Here is a 21,541-nt window from a genome sequence, read left to right as displayed (position 1 = left end):
TGCCTATGTTCCCCACATCATTATGGAGGAGAGGGTGATGTTAGGGCTCTAGGAAACTGAGTCTATGGGGTTCTGGAGATTGCTCTTTTCCTTGTAAATTATTAAGACAGTCATTTCTGTCTTAATTCCTCTGTCCTGAGGAATGTCACACATAACCCACCCTGGAAGGGTCACGGGTGGGGGGAGCAGCTCTTTCTGCTCATGGGTCCTGTCAACAGGCTATAATAAAAACACCCTTTTGCACGAAAAACATCTCAAGAATTCTTTCTTGACCATTCACTCTCAGACCCCACTCCAACTCACTTCATTTTGGCATCCAGCATGGGGCCTGAGTCTTCTCATCTGGACTCCAAGGCTCAATGAAAATTGGTGAGTAATCCCTCCTCTCTTCCTTTATTTTCATTTCAGAGGCTTTTGCAAGGAGTTGGTCTTCTTTGTTCTCACTTCTCTTCTCTCTGATAGAGTCCTGTGAGGGCAAAGTCATATCTTCCTCCCACGAACAGCAGGTAAAGATACAAATAAAGGAGCAGGAGAAGAGGTGAAGAAGAACCAAGGAGACAGAGAGGTGGAGAAACTGGAGTAGAAATTTGAAAGAGGAAATACTATCTCTTTTCTTCCTCTCTAGGCTTTGCAGAGTAAAGGGAGGGAGATGGAAATGAGAATGAATGAAGGGACAAAATATCCTGCAAAAACTCTCTAGAAGTTTGAAACACATATGAGTGTTCAAACTTTCCTCTGAAACTCAGAATCATGAAAGTGCTCATGGCCTTATTCATATTAAGATGGAGATAGACCAAGGACAATTGCTAATAGCCAACAATACTTTGAGGAGAGTAAAATTACAGGGATTCAATAATTCAGTAACTAGGGGTGCCTGGGTGGTTAACTCAGTTAAGTGTCAACCTCGATTTCATTTCAGGTCATGATCTCAGGGTCATGAGATCAAGCCCCACATCAGAATCTTAGATGGACATTGAGCCTGCTTGGGATCCTCTCTCTCCATCTTCCTGTGTGTCTCCCCTGGGACTTGCGCGCACGCTCTCTCTCTCTCTCTCTTAAAAAGAAATTCAGTGGGGCGCCTGGGTGGCGCAGTCGGTTGGGCGTCCGACTTCAGCCAGGTCACGATCTCGCGGTCCGGGAGTTCGAGCCCCGCGTCGGGCTCTGGGCTGATGGCTCAGAGCCTGGAGCCTGTTTCCGATTCTGTGTCTCCCTCTCTCTCTGCCCCTCCCCCGTTCATGCTCTGTCTCTCTCTGTCCCAAAAATAAATAAACGTTGAAAAAAAAAAAATTAAAAAAAAAAAAAGAAATTCAGTAATTATGTTTAAAATTTTTTAATGCAATATTTTTATAAAATAAATTATTTGGGGGGTGGGCAGTGGTGCCTGAATGGCTCAGTTGGTAAGCTACAGACTCAGGATTTTGGCTCAGGTCATGATCTCATGGTTTGTGAGTTCAAATCCCATGTGGTCTCTGCACTGACAGAACAGAGCCTCTTGGGATTTTCTGTCCTCCCCTCTCTCTCTCTCCCTCTCTCTCTCAAAATAAATAAATCAAGTTTAAAAAACATAAATAAAATAATTTTTATTCCATGATTCATAAAATATCAAAATTTTAAATAAAAAACAGTGCCATGCCAAGCTGTATTAGAGCAAAAGGAAAAAAAATGTGCACTAGTACTTTTTATGGAAGATAAATTATTGTTACTATTTTAAATATGTACTTGGGGCCTGGGTGGCTCAGTTGGTTAAGTGACTGTCTACTCTTGGTTTCAGCTCAGGACGTGATCTCACTGTTCATGAGTTCAAGCCCCACATTGGGCTCTGCAGTGGCAGTGTGGAGCCTGCTTGGTATTCTCTCTCTCTCCCTCTGTCTCTACCCCTACCCCACTCTCTCTCTCTCACTCAAAATAAATAAATAAACTTTAAAAATAAATAAATAAAGTAAGTAAGTACGTAAGTACTTCTTTGCTTATGTCATTTCAAAAAGTTACCATGTTGGAAGTTTTCTTGTGAGTAAATGAGGATTCTAAATATTTTTTATTTGACTTTAGATGAAATATAAATTTTAATTTATTCTATTTTGGTATTAATAAAATACTTAAATTGAAAATAATGGCGTGGTATTTAATATAATTACTTTTCAATGTCTCAAATATTTTAATGTTCAAGAAAACATTAAGTATTAAAAATACATAAAAATATGTACATAGGGGTGCATAGTTTGCATTTTGCTACAGGACACTGTTGCTTGGCACAGCTCTGGTCTTTAATGAGAATTTTGATATTCTGTTCATTACAGATTTTTGCATCAATTTTTATTTCTTAACACACTGCATAAAATGTTATTTATCTGATTGGTGGGTGAGTTTTTTATAGCACCCTTCTTTCATGCCCAAGAGAAATATGTTCCTTACTTCACCTTAGTTTCAGCCCTAATACTCATAACATGTGCAAAGTATGATATAGTAGGAAAAGTGACATCTTTGAGTCAGAAAGACTTGCCCTTTACTTGTATTTAATGAAGTAACTTAACCTAGCTAAACCTCTATTTATTTATATGTAAAATGCAGAAGATAGAACTACCTCTAAAGTAGCTGTTAAGACTACATGATGTAGAATAATTAAAACAAGTATTATGTCTCTGCCTGACAGAGAGTAGTTTTGACTCAGTGAAATGTATCATTGCAGGAACTTGCTGAAGTTGAGATGGAGACAAAGACAAAGGAGAAGGAGAAAGAGAGGACAATCAGAACAAGAATAAGAGCAGAAAAAGAACAAGAACAAGAACAAAAGAAGGAAGAAGAAGAAGCTGGCACTTCTTTCTCTTCCATTACACCAAGTGTTTAATCTCTGACAGCTAAAAGAAACAGACAAAGAGAAAAATCTGCAAACAGAGATAACTCCAAAATTACAATGTCAGCCTGATCCCCAGGATAATAAAACCTTGACTATTTCCTCTAAACCTGGACTCTCTAACAAAAACAGTTGTAGTCAGATTTTTGTTATGCTAATGTATTAAAATAAACCATGACCTTTGTGAACATGATGATTGCAATTCACCATAAACAGATTGCTGTAAACTTGATACTCTTGGTGAATTTTTGTGTGATTTGTTTCCCTGTAAATGTATGTTGGATTTTGATTTGGTGAGGCATAGCTTCTGAAGTCTGACAGCTTTGAACTCTGCAAATAAAGCCTTACCCTCTGTTTTTAAATAATTGCTGTCAAGTCTTCATTTGACCTATCCTATACCAGGGAATGCTAAGAAATAATAAATAAGAGAATACCAGCAAGGCTCTACACAGGAAGTGAGAGGAAGTTCTGCATAGGCTTAACTGTTTGGGCTAAGTGAGAAGGACTTTCCAGCTTCACAAAGGGGAATTTACTAACAAAAATACATGCATACTGATAAGCTCATACTCCTGTAATCTCAACAACACACACTTTTGTGCATCCATTCAAATACGCTGCCTTTGCTTATGTGTATACAGAGGAGAGAGGCAAGTTAGGGGTTAATGTTTCCAGTTTTATTCTCTAATCTCAGAGGAAGCCAGTGTATGAGGCAGTGGATTCCAAGAGGAGGGAAAGAATTAATGCTTGGGGAAGAGAGGGGCCATACTTTACAGGTCTTTAAATAGGTCTTAATCTACAGTCTCTGTGAAAAGCTGAGTCACAGAGGAGTCAGTTAAGCTGCTTATGGTCAGAGATAAAGCAGAGCTCAAGGTGAGTGGTCGGTCCCCTGTGCCTCAGTCATCTCTGCCCTTCCCAAAGAACAGTAGGACTCACAGAGGCTCTAAGAAGCTGAAAGATAAGGCAATACACTTTGAAGGATGGCATGACTCATGGAGGCTCCAGGTCAAGAGATCCATGACTGTTGGATTTCTTTCTGAGATGGGGAGATAATTCGCTGCTCACACTGTGTCCTCCAGGAAAATTCTAGAAAAGTAGGAAGCTTGCCTCATACACAATCCCTCCACAAAGGACGCTGGATCTGAACTCTACCTTCCTCTAGCATTCTTGCTCCATGCCTTAGTTTTAGATACCCCAAAGTGACAGAATAGTCTAAATCTCCCTGCAGCTATTCCTTAGCAAGATCTCAGCCCATTTTTCCTCTACCCTTTCAGGCTTGAGCAACTTGGTTAAACTGATGGACATAACTATTTCCACATAATGAGTGGAGTAATGGAAGGCAACAGAGGTAATGGTATCAGCACTGGATTCAAACATATACTCACAGATGAAAGCTGAGCTCCATTAGTGTCAGAACAGAATCCTTGAACCAAAAGCTATGCCAAGTTCTTACAAATTAGATTGTATTCTGGAGAAAAGAAAAATTGAATCTGAAGTTCGTTGTATGATCATCTTAGGTATAATGTTGGAAAAGATGACTTAATTTCTTCTTTCAGTATGCACTATGCTCACAAGAGGTGTAGCACATAAGGGCAGGGACAGGGACATATTTAAAAGCAGGGAAAGGGGGAGGAATGTTGAGCAAGAAGGGAAATTACATTGCTCTTCCTTTTCCTACTCTTTAGAAAATGCAAATTTCCATCCCTCAACCCAGCAGCAAATTGATAACCTGTGTCTCCCCCTCAGAATTACTATTGAAAACCTCACACACTGCACAAAATGATACAAGACTAGTTAACTCCCTGTCCACTCCATATGACTTGTAACCTTAACTCTGCACATGTTGGGTTCATAAGTCTGAGGGGGAAAAAAGACTAAGGAAATGCTGATAGTGAGGCCACCAGATTCCATGGGAATGTAAGTGCAGAAAAGAACGAGAGACACCTGTCAAGAGGCCCCATCTGCTATCTCAGACTTGGATCCCTGGTCACCACCAAGAAGAGTCACCACTCCAAATGGAGTATGTAAAATAGGTATGTTCTCCATGAAGGCTGATGGGCAGAAGTGTGTGAGAGTTAAAAACAATAACATGTAAAGGCATATAGTGTTATATTTATAAAAACAGCAATGTCTATCATAATTAATTAGAATAGCATACCTTTTGTTAAAGTGTAGTTTTAGCCAGTATCTTTACCAGTGCCCAGTGCAGGAATGAAGATGGTCTAAGTGCTTTTCCAGGTGCCTATGAGCCTCGGTGACTTCATCTTCACAAATGGAGGCTGACTTACAGAGCACAGAAAAGAAGGAGAAAGGAAGACTCTGATTCAAACAGAATATTTCACTGGAAGACCAAGCCAGGCTGAAAGGGATGAAACAGAGCCTTAGACACTAGACAATGTGTGTGTTTCTTAATTTTTTACTGTGGCTTGGATAGGAGTATTTGGTTTGAGCAAACTTATAGCTATTGTCTAGGTAGAATAGTAAAGTTTCCAATTTAGAGTAAGATTTGTAAGTTCTGAGTCCCATTTCTCTCATAATGTTATAAATCTAGTAAAAATCAGAGAGTTTAGCCTATTTTGGATCTCAAAGAAACCCTTGTTAGGAACCATTAAGTCTGGTTGAATGAAACATTTCTTAGTCCCCAGATATAAATGATTAAGGGAAATCTGAAAAGATATTCTTCATCTCTGGGTGTTACTGTTATGGAGGAGAAAGAATGAATGTGTTCAAGGAAAGGCTCAGGTCAAGTGAGATTAAAAAGTGGAAAGGTGTTGAGTTAAGAACCAGGTAAGCTTTTGTGTCATTGACTCTCAGGTAGGTCATAGTCACCAGAGACACCAGACAAGATCAACCATGTATGCAAGTATCAGCAGAAGATGACATTCACGTCTTTCAATGGACAGGAGGTCAGACTCTAGTGTGAGAAATAGATATAGCTGTCTTGTGACATGGCATCAAAGTAGTGTTTAGAAGGTTCTGTCAAGACATTTTAAGAATGGCTAATCGGTTGAAAAGTCCATTGCCCTTGAACAAGGACACATATTTCTTGTTTGCTTCAGCAAATATTTATTAAATCCCTGTTCTATGCCAAATACAGAGGTGCTCATGTTGGTGCACTCTTCGGGGCTGATATCATGAAAATTTATCATATAGGAGAGGAATTAGTAAACTATCACCTGAAGACCAAATCCAGCTTCTAGTCTGTTTTAAAAATGAAATTGTATTGGAATGTAGCCACACTCACAAATGTCTGTATTGACTGTGGCTGCTTTCATGCTACAATCGCTAAACTGACTAGTTGCAACAGAGAATGTATGGCCCATGAAGACTAAAATATGTGTGATCTATCTGACCTTTTACAGAAAACAGTTGCTGGCCCCTAATCTAGGAGGAGACATCCACTATAGATAACAGGTTTAATTTCAGGTGTACAATCTGTCAGTCTGTCATCCTCCAGCCCAAATTCTCCTGGTAACTCCTAGAGTCAAAGATAACTCATCATCACTACATACATTGTTATGAGCCCTCAGCCAAAATGTTTTCCAAACTGGTTTCCAACCCGGAAAAGTTGCCTAACTGGCTTAAACAAAGGGCTGAAAAGGACCTTGGGAAAGGTAAAACAAATCAGTTCATTCTAAAGAATAGAAGCGCAAGAATTACTATTAGTGACGTTATTTGTCAAGATAGTCTTCCCTTGGCAGATTCTACTTTCAAGAAAAATATTAATTCTTATACAGAAATTACAATTGCAGCTAGCATGTTCTGACCCCATTTGAATGACATAAACATGAATGAAGAATAAAGAGTAGCATTACTTTAAGTTGCAAAAATGTATTTATTAAAATAGTTGAAATTATTTCAGCTTACCATTAAACATTATTGCCCTATTATTTAACTGCCTCTTCCAAAAGGTTATAAATAATAATGATAATTTATTATTATCATCTATAGATAGTACCTTACCTTCTCAGGGGAGAACAAATTAACCGTCCTGTGATGTTGGCTTCAGGGAACCACTCATCTTATCCTGTGTCCTTCATCCTACTTGGGATCCCAGGACTCGAGAATTCCCAATTTTGGATTGCCTTTCCTCTCTGTGCCATGTATGTTGTAGCTATAATTGGCAATACCACTGTCCTTCATATAATCCGAATTGACCACACTCTCCATGAGCCCATGTACCTCTTTCTAGCCATGCTGGCTATCACTGACCTGGTCCTCTCGTCTTCCACCCAACCTAAAATGCTGGCTATACTCTGGTTTCATGCTCATGAGACTGAATACCATGCCTGTCTCATCCAGGTGTTCTTCATCCATGCCTTTTCCTCTGTGGAGTCTGGGGTACTCATGGCTATGGCCTTGGACCGTTATGTGGCCATCTGCTTCCCACTCCGTCACTCAAGTGTCCTGACCCCAGCTGTAGTGGGTAAATTGGGAGCAGCTGTGATGATGAGAGCATTGCTGTTGGTGAGCCCCTTCTGCATTATGGTCTCCAGGATGCCCTTCTGCCCCAACCAGATCATTCCCCAGCCATACTGTGAGCACATGGCTGTGCTAAAGCTGGTGTGTGCAGATACTAGAGTAAACCGTGCATATGGGCTCTTTGTGGCCTTCTCTGTGGTTGGCTTTGATATGATTGTCATCAGTGTATCCTATGTGATGATTTTGAGAACTGTTCTGGGGTTGCCTTCTGGTCAAGCCCAGCTCAAGGCTTTTGGTACATGTGCGTCCCATATCTGTGTCATCTTGGCTTTATATATCCCTGCCCTCTTCACTTTTCTCACCCACCGCTTTGGACATCATGTGCCCCGAGCAGTACATATCATGTTTGCCAATCTCTATCTCCTGGTTCCTCCCATGCTCAACCCCATCATCTATGGAGTTAGAACCAAGCAGATCAGGAACAGGGTTATTCAAGGTTGTTGTGGAAAAGATCCCTGAGCCAAGGGTCATGGCAACATAGCCAACCCACGCCCCACCCCCCACACTGATCCAGGGACATATAGATGCAGAAAGTTTGCCAGGCCAGCACAAAGTCTTTTCTGTGAACAAAAGGTCCAGAGGCTAGCAACCTTCTAGAGGAAAAGGACCAGTTTTTAGAATGCCCATAAAAGCTCTCTGGGAAATGTGATTGATCATTAATCCTGAGTTGACCAATGCCCAAAACACAATAAAATATTAAAATAATAAAAAATATGTCCACCTATCAAATTAGTGAAGATTTAAAAAGAATGCTATCTTCCACAGATCACAAAGTTGAAAATACTTTTAAACTGTCAGTAGAAGTATAAGTTGGTATACCTTGTTAAAAAGGTGATTACAAATTTCCACCAAAACAGGGGCACATGGGGGTTCAGTCAGTTGAGCATTCACCTCTTGAATTTGGCTCAGGTCATAATTTCATGATTCCTAGGATCCAGTCCCACATAAGGCTCCATGCTGACAGTGCAGAGCCTGTTTGGAATTCTCTCTCTCCCTCTCTGTGCCCTTACCCCCCTCACACATGTGCTCTCTGTCTCTTTCTCTCTCTCTCAAAAATAAATAAATAAATAAATAAATAAATAAATAACCAAACAAACTTAAAAATTGTTTTCCCACCAAAACAGTTAAAAAGTACATATTTTTCCTCACATGGAATCTCTTTTATAAAAATAGAATTTGAGGATCACCTGGGTGGCTCAGCTGGTTAAGCCTCCAGCTTTTGATTTCAGCTCAGGTCGTGATCTCACAGTTCATGAGATAGAGCCCACATCAGGCTCTGCACTGACAGCACAGAGCCTGCTTGGGATTCTCTCTCTCCCTGCTCTTTCTCTGTCCCTCCCTTCTCTCTCTCTCTCCCTGTCAGAATAAATGAATAAACATTTTTTTAAAAAATAGGATTTTATTTTATAAGTAAAAAAAAAGTATAGATTCATTATTTATAAAACAAAAAAAGAGGAAAACATTCATATATTGATCTATAAGACCCAGATGAAGACTGAGCAATTGAATATCACATATCATTTAACTAATGTATTTGCAAAGAGTATGTAAAGATGTTAAAAAATATGGACAAGATAGAATATTAAAGAAAAAATAAAAATAACATTTGCCCATAGGGGTGATACCAGTTCTGAAAAGAAATACATAAGCATAGAAAAAGACTCTGGAAACTAATCCAAATACTAATAATAGCAACTCAGAGGAGTGAGAGATTTATGACTTCTAATTTTCTTTCTGCATTTTAATGTATTTAAAAAAATTTTTAATGTTTATTTATTTTTGAGAGACACAGAGACAGAGAGACAGAGTGTGAGCAGGGAAGGGGCAGACAGAAAGGGAGACACAGAATCCGAAGCAGGCTCCAGGTTCTGAGCTGTCAACACAGAGCCTTACGTGGGGCTCGAATTCACCAACTGCGAGATCATGACCTGAGCCAAAGTCAGACGCTTAACCAACTGAACCACCTAAGTGCCCCAAATTATTTTTTAAAATTATCCTTGATTGATGAGATTTAATTTAGTATGAGAAAAAGGTAATTGAAACAACAACAGAAGTGTACAGAAAAGGTTAATTCAGTGCCAAACCCTAGGGGAATGGAGGGGACAATCTAAAAAGATGAAGGACTCGTGAATAGGATAACTTCCCGAAAAGCTTGAAAATCCAGATATGAAATTGGTGCCAGAATCACAACTTTCAGAGACCAGTAACCATGAGTATTAGGTATGCTGAGTGTTGGTCTTTCCTTACAAAAATTTCCTATTCCCAGATGACAATGGATTTCAGAATGAAGAAGTTGTGGAAAAGAATGAAAAAGATTTTCTTCTGAGGATAACTATATTTATGGTTAAGGGAATGAGAAAGTCACAAAGAGTTTTAGTATTTGTAAATATTTAATTTCCTTTTAAACTAAAATTTCAAGTTATTTTAGAAAAATGTATTTTGCTTACTTTTAGTCTTTCAGCTTTATAGAGTATACTTATAAAATAGGTATACATATTTATTTATACATCAATATATACATTTATATGAGTTTGGATATATGCATGCATACATAATACCATCACACAAACAAGGTAAAAAACATCCAATACAATTGTTGCATTGGTCTTTTTATCATCCTGCACACTCTCCCATCAAAGCCAACAGTGAAGAGGGTCTAGGAACTCAGGCTTTTATGATACGAAAACCAACATCAGTTGAAAGTACTTTAAGAAGAATCAGAAACATGTTTGCTTCCCCCAGAAGAAACACTATTGGAGACTAAAAGTGTCCCCAGAAATGAATAGGTATTCTGAAGGAGCATTTTCATGATTCCCAAATTTTAGGGTTGTCAAGGGACTGTGATACTGTTATCAGCAAATCAGTTAGTGATTGTGAGTGCCTCTTCCTCTTTTTAAAATCAGCTTTGTTGTTGTATAACTTGTGACAATAAAATGTAAGTATTTTAACACACAGTTTGAAGAGTACTGACACTTATAAATGCCTCTGTAGCTACCAGCCCAATTAACACATAGAACATTTCCATCACTTCAGAAAAGTTTCTCTTGCCTCTCTGGAGTCAATCACCACCTCTGTACCCAAACCAGGAAAACCCTGATCTGATTTCATTCACTATAGATTAATTTCTCTCTCACTAAAACTTTCATAAATGAAATAATAAATAATACATTCTTTCGAGTCTGGTATCTTTCACTCAGTATAAATATTTTCAGATTCAGTCATACTGTTGCATTTTTTATAAGTAATCCATTTCCTATTATTGTTAAGTAGTATATTCTGTTTTTTCAACATACCAGTTTTTACCTTTTTCCAATGCTTCTGCCCTTTCTATTCTTCCTCGAAATAAATTCACTTCTTTTTTTTTAACTTTTTTTTTTTTACTTGTATTAAGTTTTCAAAGACAGAAAGAGCACGTGAATGGGGGAAGGGCAGAGAGAGAGAGGGAGACACAGAATCCGAAGCAGGCTCCAGGCTCTGAGCTATTAGCACAGAGCCTGACGTGGGGCTTGAACTCATGAATCGTGAGATGATAACCTGAGTTGAAGTCGGACGCTTAACTGACTGAGCCACCCAGGTACCCCTCACTGCTTTTTTTTTTAATATTTTTAAATTTATTTTTATACAAAAATATCTCGTTTTGAGAGAGAGAGAGAAGGAGAGGGGCAGAGAGAGAGGAAGACAGAGGATCCAAAGCAGGCTCTGTGAAGACAGCAGAGACTGATGCAAGACTCGAACTCACTAACCGTGAGATCATGACCTGACCCAAAGTCGGATACTTAACCTCCTGAGCTACTCAGGCACTCCTCAAATATATTCACTTCTTATCTGTTTTAGTGCTTTGACCTAAATCTTCCCACTTCCTCCAGCTGTCATTTTCTAGAATATTCTATCTTCCTCTCAACACCGTTTAGATCTCAACTAATACCACTTTCTCAGTGAGGTATTTCTTAACTCACATACCTCAACATATCTTACATATCAACTTACATATCATCAATTTTCTTTCAACACAAATATTTTATTTCCAACTTATTCACCATCTGTTCCTCTTACTTGAATATAAAATTATACATAATTATTCACTATTCTTTCCCAAACTTAGCTGACTATAAAAAACAAAAAACAAAAACAAAAACAAAAAAACAACCAACCTACTTGCATGAATGAATGATTAAATTTTTACATGTGCCTGCTACCATCGTCACAACAATTCCACTCCTGGCCACAAGATGGCATCGGCAGGTCCATTTTTGCCTCCTTCCTCCAAAATGGGATACCAGACATTTCAGTCCTAAGGCCTCCTTTCATTATTCCCATGGAAACTTTGAAGGTTGTTACCTGTCTGATAAGATACCTTTGACAGATAAATAACAATTTGTCCCTCACTCACTTCTTTTTATTTACAAATATAAAATATGTGGAACATTTTACATTTCTCTTCAAGAAATACCTATGAAGTGATTATGTTACACCAAATATTATTCTATAAGAGGATGGGACTACCATAGAGACAGGAGAAAATGGCAATCAGAGAGCCTAGTTAGCATGAAACGATCAAATGAAGCACACTGAATTCCAGCTCCAGTAGAAAACCTACTTACTTAAACTGTGCAGCTCTATCATGACTAGAAGTACCCTTAAGTATCATGAATCAGTGAAAATAGAAGACTGCCTTCATTACAACCTGAAGAACCAGTGGGTCCAGGACATCAAATCTGTAACTAACTCCAGGCACCTGTACTCATTTCCAAAAACTATCAAGTGAGTACTTTGAGCAAGAGACTTGATTTCCCATTTGTACATGGGCAGAGTCATCCCAGTGCCTCTCTTCTTTCAGCACACACCTCTAAGGTGACCTAATGGCTAAGAGAAGCCAGTCAGAACTTAACAAAAGCAGGTCAGCTTCTCCTGGTTTTTAAACATTATTCAGGGCTGAGATCTGCTGTCTGAGCTCAGTTCTACAGTAACTTCAAGAGGGGAATAATGCATCATCAGTATTGTCTACTCTGCACGGAGCCAAACACAGTGTTATTAGTATGATGTATTTCATGCTCAAAGTCAACAAGCATTTCTTCACCACTTACTATGTGCCAGTACTGTGTTTGGTGCTGGGGTTATGAACATAACAAGTTCATAGTTCATCCTAAAATCCCCTCCTCCAACCTCTTCCAGCACCTGCTACAATCTACAGTCATCACCCTCACCCACTTATACCCTGATGACCTGATTATGTATTTATTATTGATTCTCTGCTACATCTGTTATGCCTGAGGTCACTAACTAATCTTACTCTATCTTTGAGGCTAGAGGTCAGAAAGCAGAAGAAGAAGAAAGGCCCAAGGAGGTATGATGCCTCACTTAGCAGAGCCTTGTCCTTATCCCCAATCCCAGATAAACCTGGAGTCTCACTCAGTCTTTGATTTCCAGTTCTCAATGTGTGTATCTTAGGTATGGACCATCATGGAAGAGTTTTGGGATTCACTAATTTCTAGAAGCCCTAGAGTTACCAGCCATGTTATTTCTTTTGTTTTTTTTTTTAAGTTTATTTATTTATTTTGAGAGAGAGAGAGAGAGAGAGAGAGAGAGAGAGAGAGAGAGAGAACTTGAGAGGGGAAGAAAGAGAGGAAGAGAAATAATCCCAAGCAGGTTCTATGCTGCCAGTACAGGGCTCCATGTGGGACTAGATATTGACCTGAGCTGAAATCAAGAGTCAGTCTTTTCATGTGCCTGTTGGCCATCTGGATGTCTTCTTTAGAGAAGTGTCTATTCATATCTTCTGCCCATTTCTTCACTGGATTATTTGTTTTTCAGATGTGGAGTTTGGTGAGTTCTTCATAGAGTTTATATAGTAGCCCTTCGTCCGATATGTCATTTGCAAATATCTTTTCCCATTCTGTCAGTTGCCTTTTTGTTTTGTTGATTGTTTCCTTTGCAGTGCAGAAGATTTTTACCTTCATGAGGTCCCAATAGCTTATTTTTACTTTTAATTCCCTTGCCTTTGGAGATGTGTCAAGTAACAAATTGCCGTGGCTGGGTCAGAGAGGTTTTTGCTGCTTTCTTCTCTAGGGTTTTCATGGTGTCCTGTCTCACATGCAGGTCCTTCATCCATTTTGAGTTTATTTTTGTGAATGGTATAAGAAAGTGGTCTAGTTTCATTCTTCTGCATGTTGCCATCCAGTTCTCCCAGCATCATTTGTTAAAGAGACTGTCTTTTCCATTGGATACTCTTTCCTGCTTTGCAAAGATTAGTTGCCCATACTTTTGTGGGTCCAATTCTGGAGTCTCTATTCTTTTCCATTGGTCTATGCATCTGTTTTTGTGCCAATATCATGATGATTACAGTTTTGTAGTAGAGGCTAAAGTCTATGACCCAGCAATAGCACTGCTAGGAATTTACCCAAGGGATACAGGAGTGTTGATGCATAGGGGCACTTGTACCCTAATGTTTATAGCAGCACTTTCAACAATAGCCAAATTATGGAAAGAGCCTAAATGTCCATCAACTGATGAATGGATAAAGAAATTGTGGTTTATATACACAATGGAATACTGCATGGCAATGAGAAAGAATGAAATATGGCCTTTTGTAGCAACATGGATGGAACTGGAGAGTGTTATGCTAAGTGAAATAAGTCATACAGAGAAACACAGATACCATATGTTTTCACACTTATGTGGATCCTGAGAAACTTATCAGAAGACCATGTGGGAGAGGAAGAAAAAAGAAAAGAGGTTAGAGAGGGAGGGAGCCAAAACATAAGAGACTCTTAAAAACTGAGAACAAACTGAGGGTTCATGGGGGATGGGAGGGAGGAGAGGGTGGGTGATGGGTATTGAGGAGAGCACCTGTTGGGATGAGCACTGGGTGTTGTATGGAACCAATTTGACAATAAATTTAATATTAAAAAAAAAACTGGAAATCTATTCATCACAGACATTTTCCAGAAAGTGAATATTAAAAAGAGAATTCCTGTCCTGTATATACATGGAATTCTATAACATTCAAAAGAAAAATCAAACAAGCCAATGAAAAATGGGGAAAAGTCTGGAACAGTCTTATAAGAAACTATATTCAAAGTGCCATTAAACATTTGAAAAGGTATACAATATCATTAGTTAGGAAAATGGTAATTAATGCTAAAATCAGACTACAAACCCATAGGAATGATTAACTTTAAAAATACGATAACATCAAATACTGGTAAAGGTATGAATCAACAGAAACTCTCGCATACTGCTGGTCTGAGTGTAAACTGGTACAAATTCTTTCAAAAAAACATTTGAGAGAAGCGCCTGAGTGGCTCAGTAGGTTAAGCCTCTGACTGGCTCAGGTCATGATCATGTGGTTCGTGGCCCCACTTCGGGTTCTGTGCTGACAGCTCAGAGCCTGGAGCCTGCTTTGAATTCTGTGTCTCCCTCTCTCTCTCTGCCCCCTGCACACACTCTGTCTCTCTTTCTCTCAAAAATATATAAACATTGAAATTAGATGGGGCGCCTGGGTGGCTCAGTCGGTTAAGCGTCCGACTTCAGCTCACGTTACGATCTCGCGGTCCGTGAGTTCGAGCCCTGCATGGGGCTCTGGGCTGATGGCTCAGAGCCTGGAGCCTGCTTCAGATTCTGTGTCTCCCTCTCTCTCTGCCCCTCCCCCATTCATGCTCTGTCTCTCTCTGTCTCAAAAATAAATAAACGTTAAAAAAAATTTTTTTAAAGAAATTAGAAAAAAATACAAAAAAGCAAAAAACATTTGAGAGTATCTCAAAGTTGACCCAGCAATTTAGTTCCTAGAATATTAACCAGCAGATATGTATATATGTGTGCTCTGAAAGGCATAATAATGTTTATAGAAGCATAATTATTTGTAACGAAAACCTGAAAACAAAGAAAGTATCTAAGAAAGGAAAAATTGATTAACTTTTGCTATGTTCATATAATTAAAAGAATTAAAAACAATTACCAACTGTCATACACAATGTGAAAAAATCTCATATGATAATTTCAAAGGAGCCAAAAACAGAAGTATACATACTGTATTATTCAATTTATATATTTTATTATATTATAAATGCAAATTATAGGGAAAACCAATTTAGGATGTTGAAGGTCAGGATGGTAGTTACTTTGGTTGTAAGAGGAGAGGACAGTTATCAGGATGGGCTAGAAGAGAATATGTAGTAAGGATCAGAATTAACAAACTACAGCCTAAAAGCCAAATCTGGCCTACCACCTGTTTTTATAAATGAAGTTCAATTTGAAGAGAGTTACACCAAGTAAGAATGGACTATAGATATTTCCATGCTACAGCATCAAAATTGCATAGTTAAGACAGAATACTATATGGCCTGAAAAAGCCTAAAATATTTACTATCCATTCCTTATAGAAAAGAAAAAAACTTGCTGGCCTCTATTCTATACCATTACCTGGACTGCAATTATATGTGATGAATCAGTGAGCAGTACACTCACATGCATACCTTGCTGAATGCATGTTACTGTCTTTATAACAAGTTTATTTACAACTCAGAAAGCCATTATTTGCTTCCTATGATGTATCCAGATGTGTTCTGGGTGTTTTGTGTAATGCATAAACCATAAAAAGCACAATCATTTTCCTCAATAACCTCAAAACTTCCATAGTCATGACATATCACTCAGGGAATAAGTAAATGTCACTTGGTATGTTAGTGTTTTCATGCTCATTAGCAACCCCAAGATAGTAGAGCAGTGGAAAAACAACTGAAACAGATTGCTTTAGACCTTCAATAGAAATTACCTATTGCTACATAACAATTACCACAAATGTTGTGTCTTCAAAAAGCTCAAAACATTTATCTCACAACTTCAGTAAATCAGGACTCTGGGTACAGCTTAGCTGAGTCTGCAAGACTGTAATCAAGGTATAATCAGGGCCATGATCTCACTTGATGCTCAAATGGGGAAGGATATGCATTCAAGATCACATGGGTGTTGGCAGGATTCCATTAGTTCCCTGTGGCCTATTAGATTGAGGGATTCAGTTTCTTGCTGGCTGTTGCTAAAGGAAGCCACATTTGGTTCCTAGCTGGTTGGTGGCTACAGATGGCCCTCAGTTCTTTGCCATGTGCCAAAGCACCATGCTGTCATTTCATCAGAGCCACATTTTAGGTAACATAACCATGAAAGTAATATCCTATCACCTCTGCTATTACTCCATTGGTTAGAAGCAAGTCACAGATCCTACCTATATTCAAGGGCAAAGGATTACACTAGAGTTCAAGGAGGCAGGGATAATCAGGGTTGATTTTATTATTTTATAGTCTGGCCACCACAGAAAGATTTGGATGGAAACTGTAGTTATATTGTAACCTCTATGAAGGCAACAATGGTAAAACTTTGAATTTTTTCTCACTGACTCATAAAATTTTGTGCTATGATTTGCTCATATTTCATTTTTTGTGTTTGAAGTATCAGTCCAGACACTTGAGGGGTTCCACATAGAGTTATAGCACTTGAATTGAACCCCTTAGACTTCCTGGCATTAAGAGTTCTTAAACAAGGAAGCATAGAAATAATAGCCAAATGGAAATTAAAGAAAAATAGCTAAATATAGAAGAGATTACTGATTTTATTGATGTCTAGGTAAACGTAAGACTGTTCTTGCCTGTGTGGGACTTCTCTATAAAGGAGAAACATACTGTTCATATCTGGGTCTTCTTTTTTCCCAGGAATCTAGAATTGCTGGGCCTACAGGTACCTGGATGGCTCAGTCGGTTAAGCATCTGACTTTGGCTCAGTTCATGATCTCACAGTTCGTGAGTTCAAGCCTCGCATCAGGCTCTGTATTGACAGCTCAGAGCCTGGAGCCTGCTTCAGATTCTGTGTCTCCTCTCTCTGCCCCTCCCCTGCTCTCTCTCTCTCTCAAAAATAAATAAACATGAAAAAAAATTTAATGAATTAGAATTGCTAGGACTAAAAAGTAACCTGCTTCCATGATGCAACTGTCCATATTGACAACAATGGTCACACTCCCCGAGGAGTCTTAGGCCCCTGAACTTAATACCACAGGAAAACAGCAAGTATGAGAGCAAGAACACATGCACATGAGAACTCATTCACCCACAGTGACTCAACTACTAGCTTAAGAAGTCCCAATTTATATGTGAAGAGCTGACCCATTTCTTGGGGAAAAGCTAGTGAGTGTCTGGGCAGAGAAGGTTTGGGAGTGGATATATCATCCTCCCGATGTGTCCATGCAAAAATGTAAGGATAGGGGCCTGGAAACTGGGGGCATATGTTCTCTCCTAATTGTCACTATAATTGTTATTCCAATGAACACTGGTTTGCTGTACTGTCTTCCCAGCATACTGATAATCCTTAATCCATAACATGCATCCCTCTATTCCACAGGGCCTAGAACACTGTCTAAACTCTCCATTTATATGGATAATTACATGTTTTGCATTTAATCCCTGTGGATTACTAGTCACTTGAGTTAGTGGCTAAAATCCTTCTGAGATTATACAGCATTGTCCTGTATTTACAGATGGAGACAGAAGATTTCAGTTTTCCTCTGAATATGGCCTCAGGGAGATGCACATTTCACCAATGGCCCCACAGCTCAAACTCACTTTGGTATAAAGTCCATGGCTCCAGAACTGTATCTCGTTCTCTCTCTGAGAGTGAAGACAAAGAAGGCTCCTCTTTCCATGTTGAGCTGGTAAGAAGGTAGAAAAAGGTGTCCATTGTGTTGAATTTACACTTTGATTGTTGCCTATTCACAAATATTCATATGAACTTTCAGAAAAGTCAGGTAACACTAGGATTCATCTTGTCTTAAGGGATCCACATACCACACAGATATCTGATTCCTACTAGCTGATAGATAAAAATTACAATTTTTCACAGACTGAATGGAAACCTTGAGAACTAGAGTTTAAAAAGGAACCACAGAAAGTACCTAAAAGGAATTGTAACATATATGCTTATTATGGGGTATTTACTCTCAGATAATAAACTTTACCTAGTATTGTTAAAAGCTTGATTGAAAAGTATTAACATTACAATAACTACCATTGGTATTATTTGATTTAAGTCTTCCTAGAATTGATTTTAACAATTCAACAATTAAATGTATTGCTTTCAAAATTATGTTAAACATTTTAATTGAACAAGATTTTATAATATTTATAACATTTCTGTGTGTATTGATTCAACTGTCTCCTCTATTCCCTGTAACATCTATTTAAATCCTCTATCATGTCCTCAAACCAGCCTCCATCACTCCACACGCTTTGAACAGCAGCAAATTTCCCCCTAATAATTCATAAGGAAAAAAAGTAGGCACTGGTTAGAAACAAAAGGAAATTCTGACATACTTTATGACACAGATGACTCTTCAGGTTATTACACTAAGTGAAATAAACCAGTCACTGAAGGACAAATACTGTGTGATTCCACTTATATGAGATATTAAGAGTAGTGAGAACTCTACATAGATAATTGGGGAAAGAGGACTGAGTGTTTAATGGGTATACAGTTCAGTTTTACAAGAAGAAAAGAGTTATGGAGATGGATGGTGATAATGCTTGTACAATATTATGAATGTATTTAATACCACTGAAATGTACACTTAAAATGCTAACAATGGTAAATTTTATATTAGATTTATTTGACCACAATTTTAAAAAAAGGAAAAAAAAATCCCATACAGGCACTGCCTCATAATTCCCTCACATGACCCTCCATCAATCTACTCTTTTGCCACTTATTCTAGAGGGTCAATGGAAATGGTGATCCTTATCTTTCTGAGGGTTAATTACTGTTATGCTCTGTATTCAATCACCTACTACTTTCTTACTGAGTTTTCTATACCAATTAATCCCTATTGTTCTATGTTTTCAATCTCTCACTATCTTCTATATCTGTAGCCTCAGTTTATAAATATATATATTTCTCTAAGTTTGTCTAATCTTGTAGAAATCTTCCATCCACCTCTGGTCTTCTTTAGTGATGGCCTATTTCTCCACTTGCCTTCACTGATGACTTCCCGAAATAATTTACCTGTGCCTCTACTACTCATTTTTCCATTCATTCAAGACACTGTAGCAGCTTCTCAGCTGTCATCCCTAGACTCAACTGTTTTTTCTAGGGTCACTATGCTCCTTGGGTGCATTTGAAATTTTTAATCCTTAGAAGATTTGACCACTTAAGCACTTTGACATTGTTGTTCATGTAACACCCAGTCATATCATCATCTCTCTTGGTTTTAATGGTTCCTGTAAAGCGTCTAGCCTTGCTTTAGTGTATATAGTCCTTTCCAGTAACTTCTATGGAGTTGGTCTTCATTGGTTTTCTTTTGTAAATCTACCCTCTGAGGTTGTTCACCCACACTGTTGGATTGAAATGGCACTTATATAATGATAACTTCCAACTGGATATTATCAGCAAAAATCTGGAGACTTTTGCCTGGAAATTGATACCCATGTGGGCACTGGAGAGCCACGGATATCTTTAGGTGGGTTTCTCTTAGTCATTTAATATACAACCTATTCAAAATGGAATGCATTGAATTATATTACCTATTATATAGTAATTATCCATCCATAGAATCTTATGAACTAAAATTCTGTCAGTATAGCAAATAATTATCATCATAAATTAGACATATTTTCCTTGAATTTAAGAGTATATATACTTAAAATAGAGTTTGATTTAGAGTTTTCTCAATGATAGAGTATTTATCTATGACCTATATAGCTCTCCTTAAGCAGAAGAAAATTTATCTAGAAATTTTTGTGTGACAATGTAATTTATTATTCCTATAGGATGTGAGCATTGTGAGGACAGCATGCTACGAATCCAGGAAAACATGCAGATCTTAAGTAACTTGACATCTAAATTTCCAACCTTCTTATTGACTGGAATTCCTGGCCTAGAGTCTGTCCATGCATGGATTTCTATCCCCTTCTGCTGTCTCTATGCCATTGCCCTCTCTGGGAACAGCATGATCCTGTTTGTCATCATTACCCAGCAGAGTCTCCATGAACCCATGTACTATTTCCTCTCTATGCTTTCAGCTGCTGACTTGGGGTTGGCCATTTCTACAATGTCAACAACATTAGGTATCCTCTGGTTTGATGCAACAGAAGTCAATCTAGATACCTGCATTATCCAGATGTTTTTTCTTCATGGATTTACATTCATAGAATCTGGGGTGCTGGTGGCTATGGCTTTTGACCGCTATGTGGCCATCTGTGATCCTCTGAGGTATACTACTATTCTCACTAATTCCAGAATAATTCAGATGAGCTTGTTAATGATTATACGTAGTGTAGTATTAATAGTACCACTACTTTTGCTCCTTAAGCCTCTCTATTTCTGTAGAGAAAATGTCCTTTCCCACTCCTACTGCTACCACCCAGATGTGATTAAATTAGCATGTTCAGATACTCAGGCCAACAGCATCTGTGGATTAATTGATCTCATCCTGACCACAGGAGTAGATACACCATGCATTATCCTGTCATATATCTTGATCATTCGCTGTGTGCTCAGTATTGCCTCCCCTGAAGAACTCCCCTTCAGCACTTGTGTGTCCCACATTGGAGCAGTCGCTATTTTCTACATCCCCATGATGAGCCTATCCTTGGTGCATCGCTATGGTCCATCAGCCCCCAAAGTGGTCCATTCGATGATGGCTAATATATACCTGCTTTTTCCTCCAGTGCTCAACCCCATCATCTATAGTGTAAAAACAAAACAGATTCGCAAAGCTATACTCAGTCTTCTCCTTGCAAAACAAACAGAGCTGTTTGTTTGAGAAAAACCTGAAAAAAGTGACTTTCACTGTAGAAAAGTAGTCCTGGTAAGTTACTGTCTATCAGATTTTTTTTTGTCATTTTATTCCTTAATCAACAAATATTTAGAGAGTGGCTTTGTGTTTTCAGTCATAAATATGTCACATCCCAAGAATTTTATAGTCCAAAAGGGAAACATGAAAATCATTGATAATGAAATAAGAAAATACTCAGAGTAATTAACATTTAGTGACTACTTTATAGTATGTGTTCTACTAACAGCTTTTAAGACATATTCCATTTACTCTTCAAAGAGCTCAGTGAACTATACAGTATTAATTACATTTTAGAGATGAAGAAAGTGAGGCCTAAAGACATTTAGGCCATCAAAGGCCAGACATCTGACATGGCTGAGGGTTGAGATTTGAATCCAGGCTTT

The 21,541-nt window shown here is 38.3% G+C and overlaps 2 protein-coding genes across 2 annotated transcripts; both read left to right on the top strand.

Moving 5' to 3' along the window:
* Positions 1-6,835: 6,835 nt before the first annotated feature.
* On the top strand, positions 6,836-7,789 carry LOC115526066 (olfactory receptor 52R1-like). The gene has a single exon (XM_030333533.1). The coding sequence runs from the start codon at positions 6,845-6,847 to the stop codon at positions 7,787-7,789; it is 945 nt and encodes a 314-aa protein (XP_030189393.1). The 5' UTR covers positions 6,836-6,844.
* Positions 7,790-20,153: 12,364 nt separating this feature from the next.
* Positions 20,154-21,125, top strand: LOC115526255 (olfactory receptor 51F1-like). Its single transcript, XM_030333714.1, has one exon. The coding sequence runs from the start codon at positions 20,154-20,156 to the stop codon at positions 21,123-21,125; it is 972 nt and encodes a 323-aa protein (XP_030189574.1).
* The last annotated feature ends 416 nt before the right edge of the window (positions 21,126-21,541 follow it).

Source organism: Lynx canadensis, chromosome D1 (assembly GCF_007474595.2).
Source record: "Lynx canadensis isolate LIC74 chromosome D1, mLynCan4.pri.v2, whole genome shotgun sequence".
Classification (NCBI taxonomy): domain Eukaryota; kingdom Metazoa; phylum Chordata; class Mammalia; order Carnivora; family Felidae; genus Lynx; species Lynx canadensis.
This window is presented reverse-complemented; position numbering and strand designations above follow the sequence as displayed.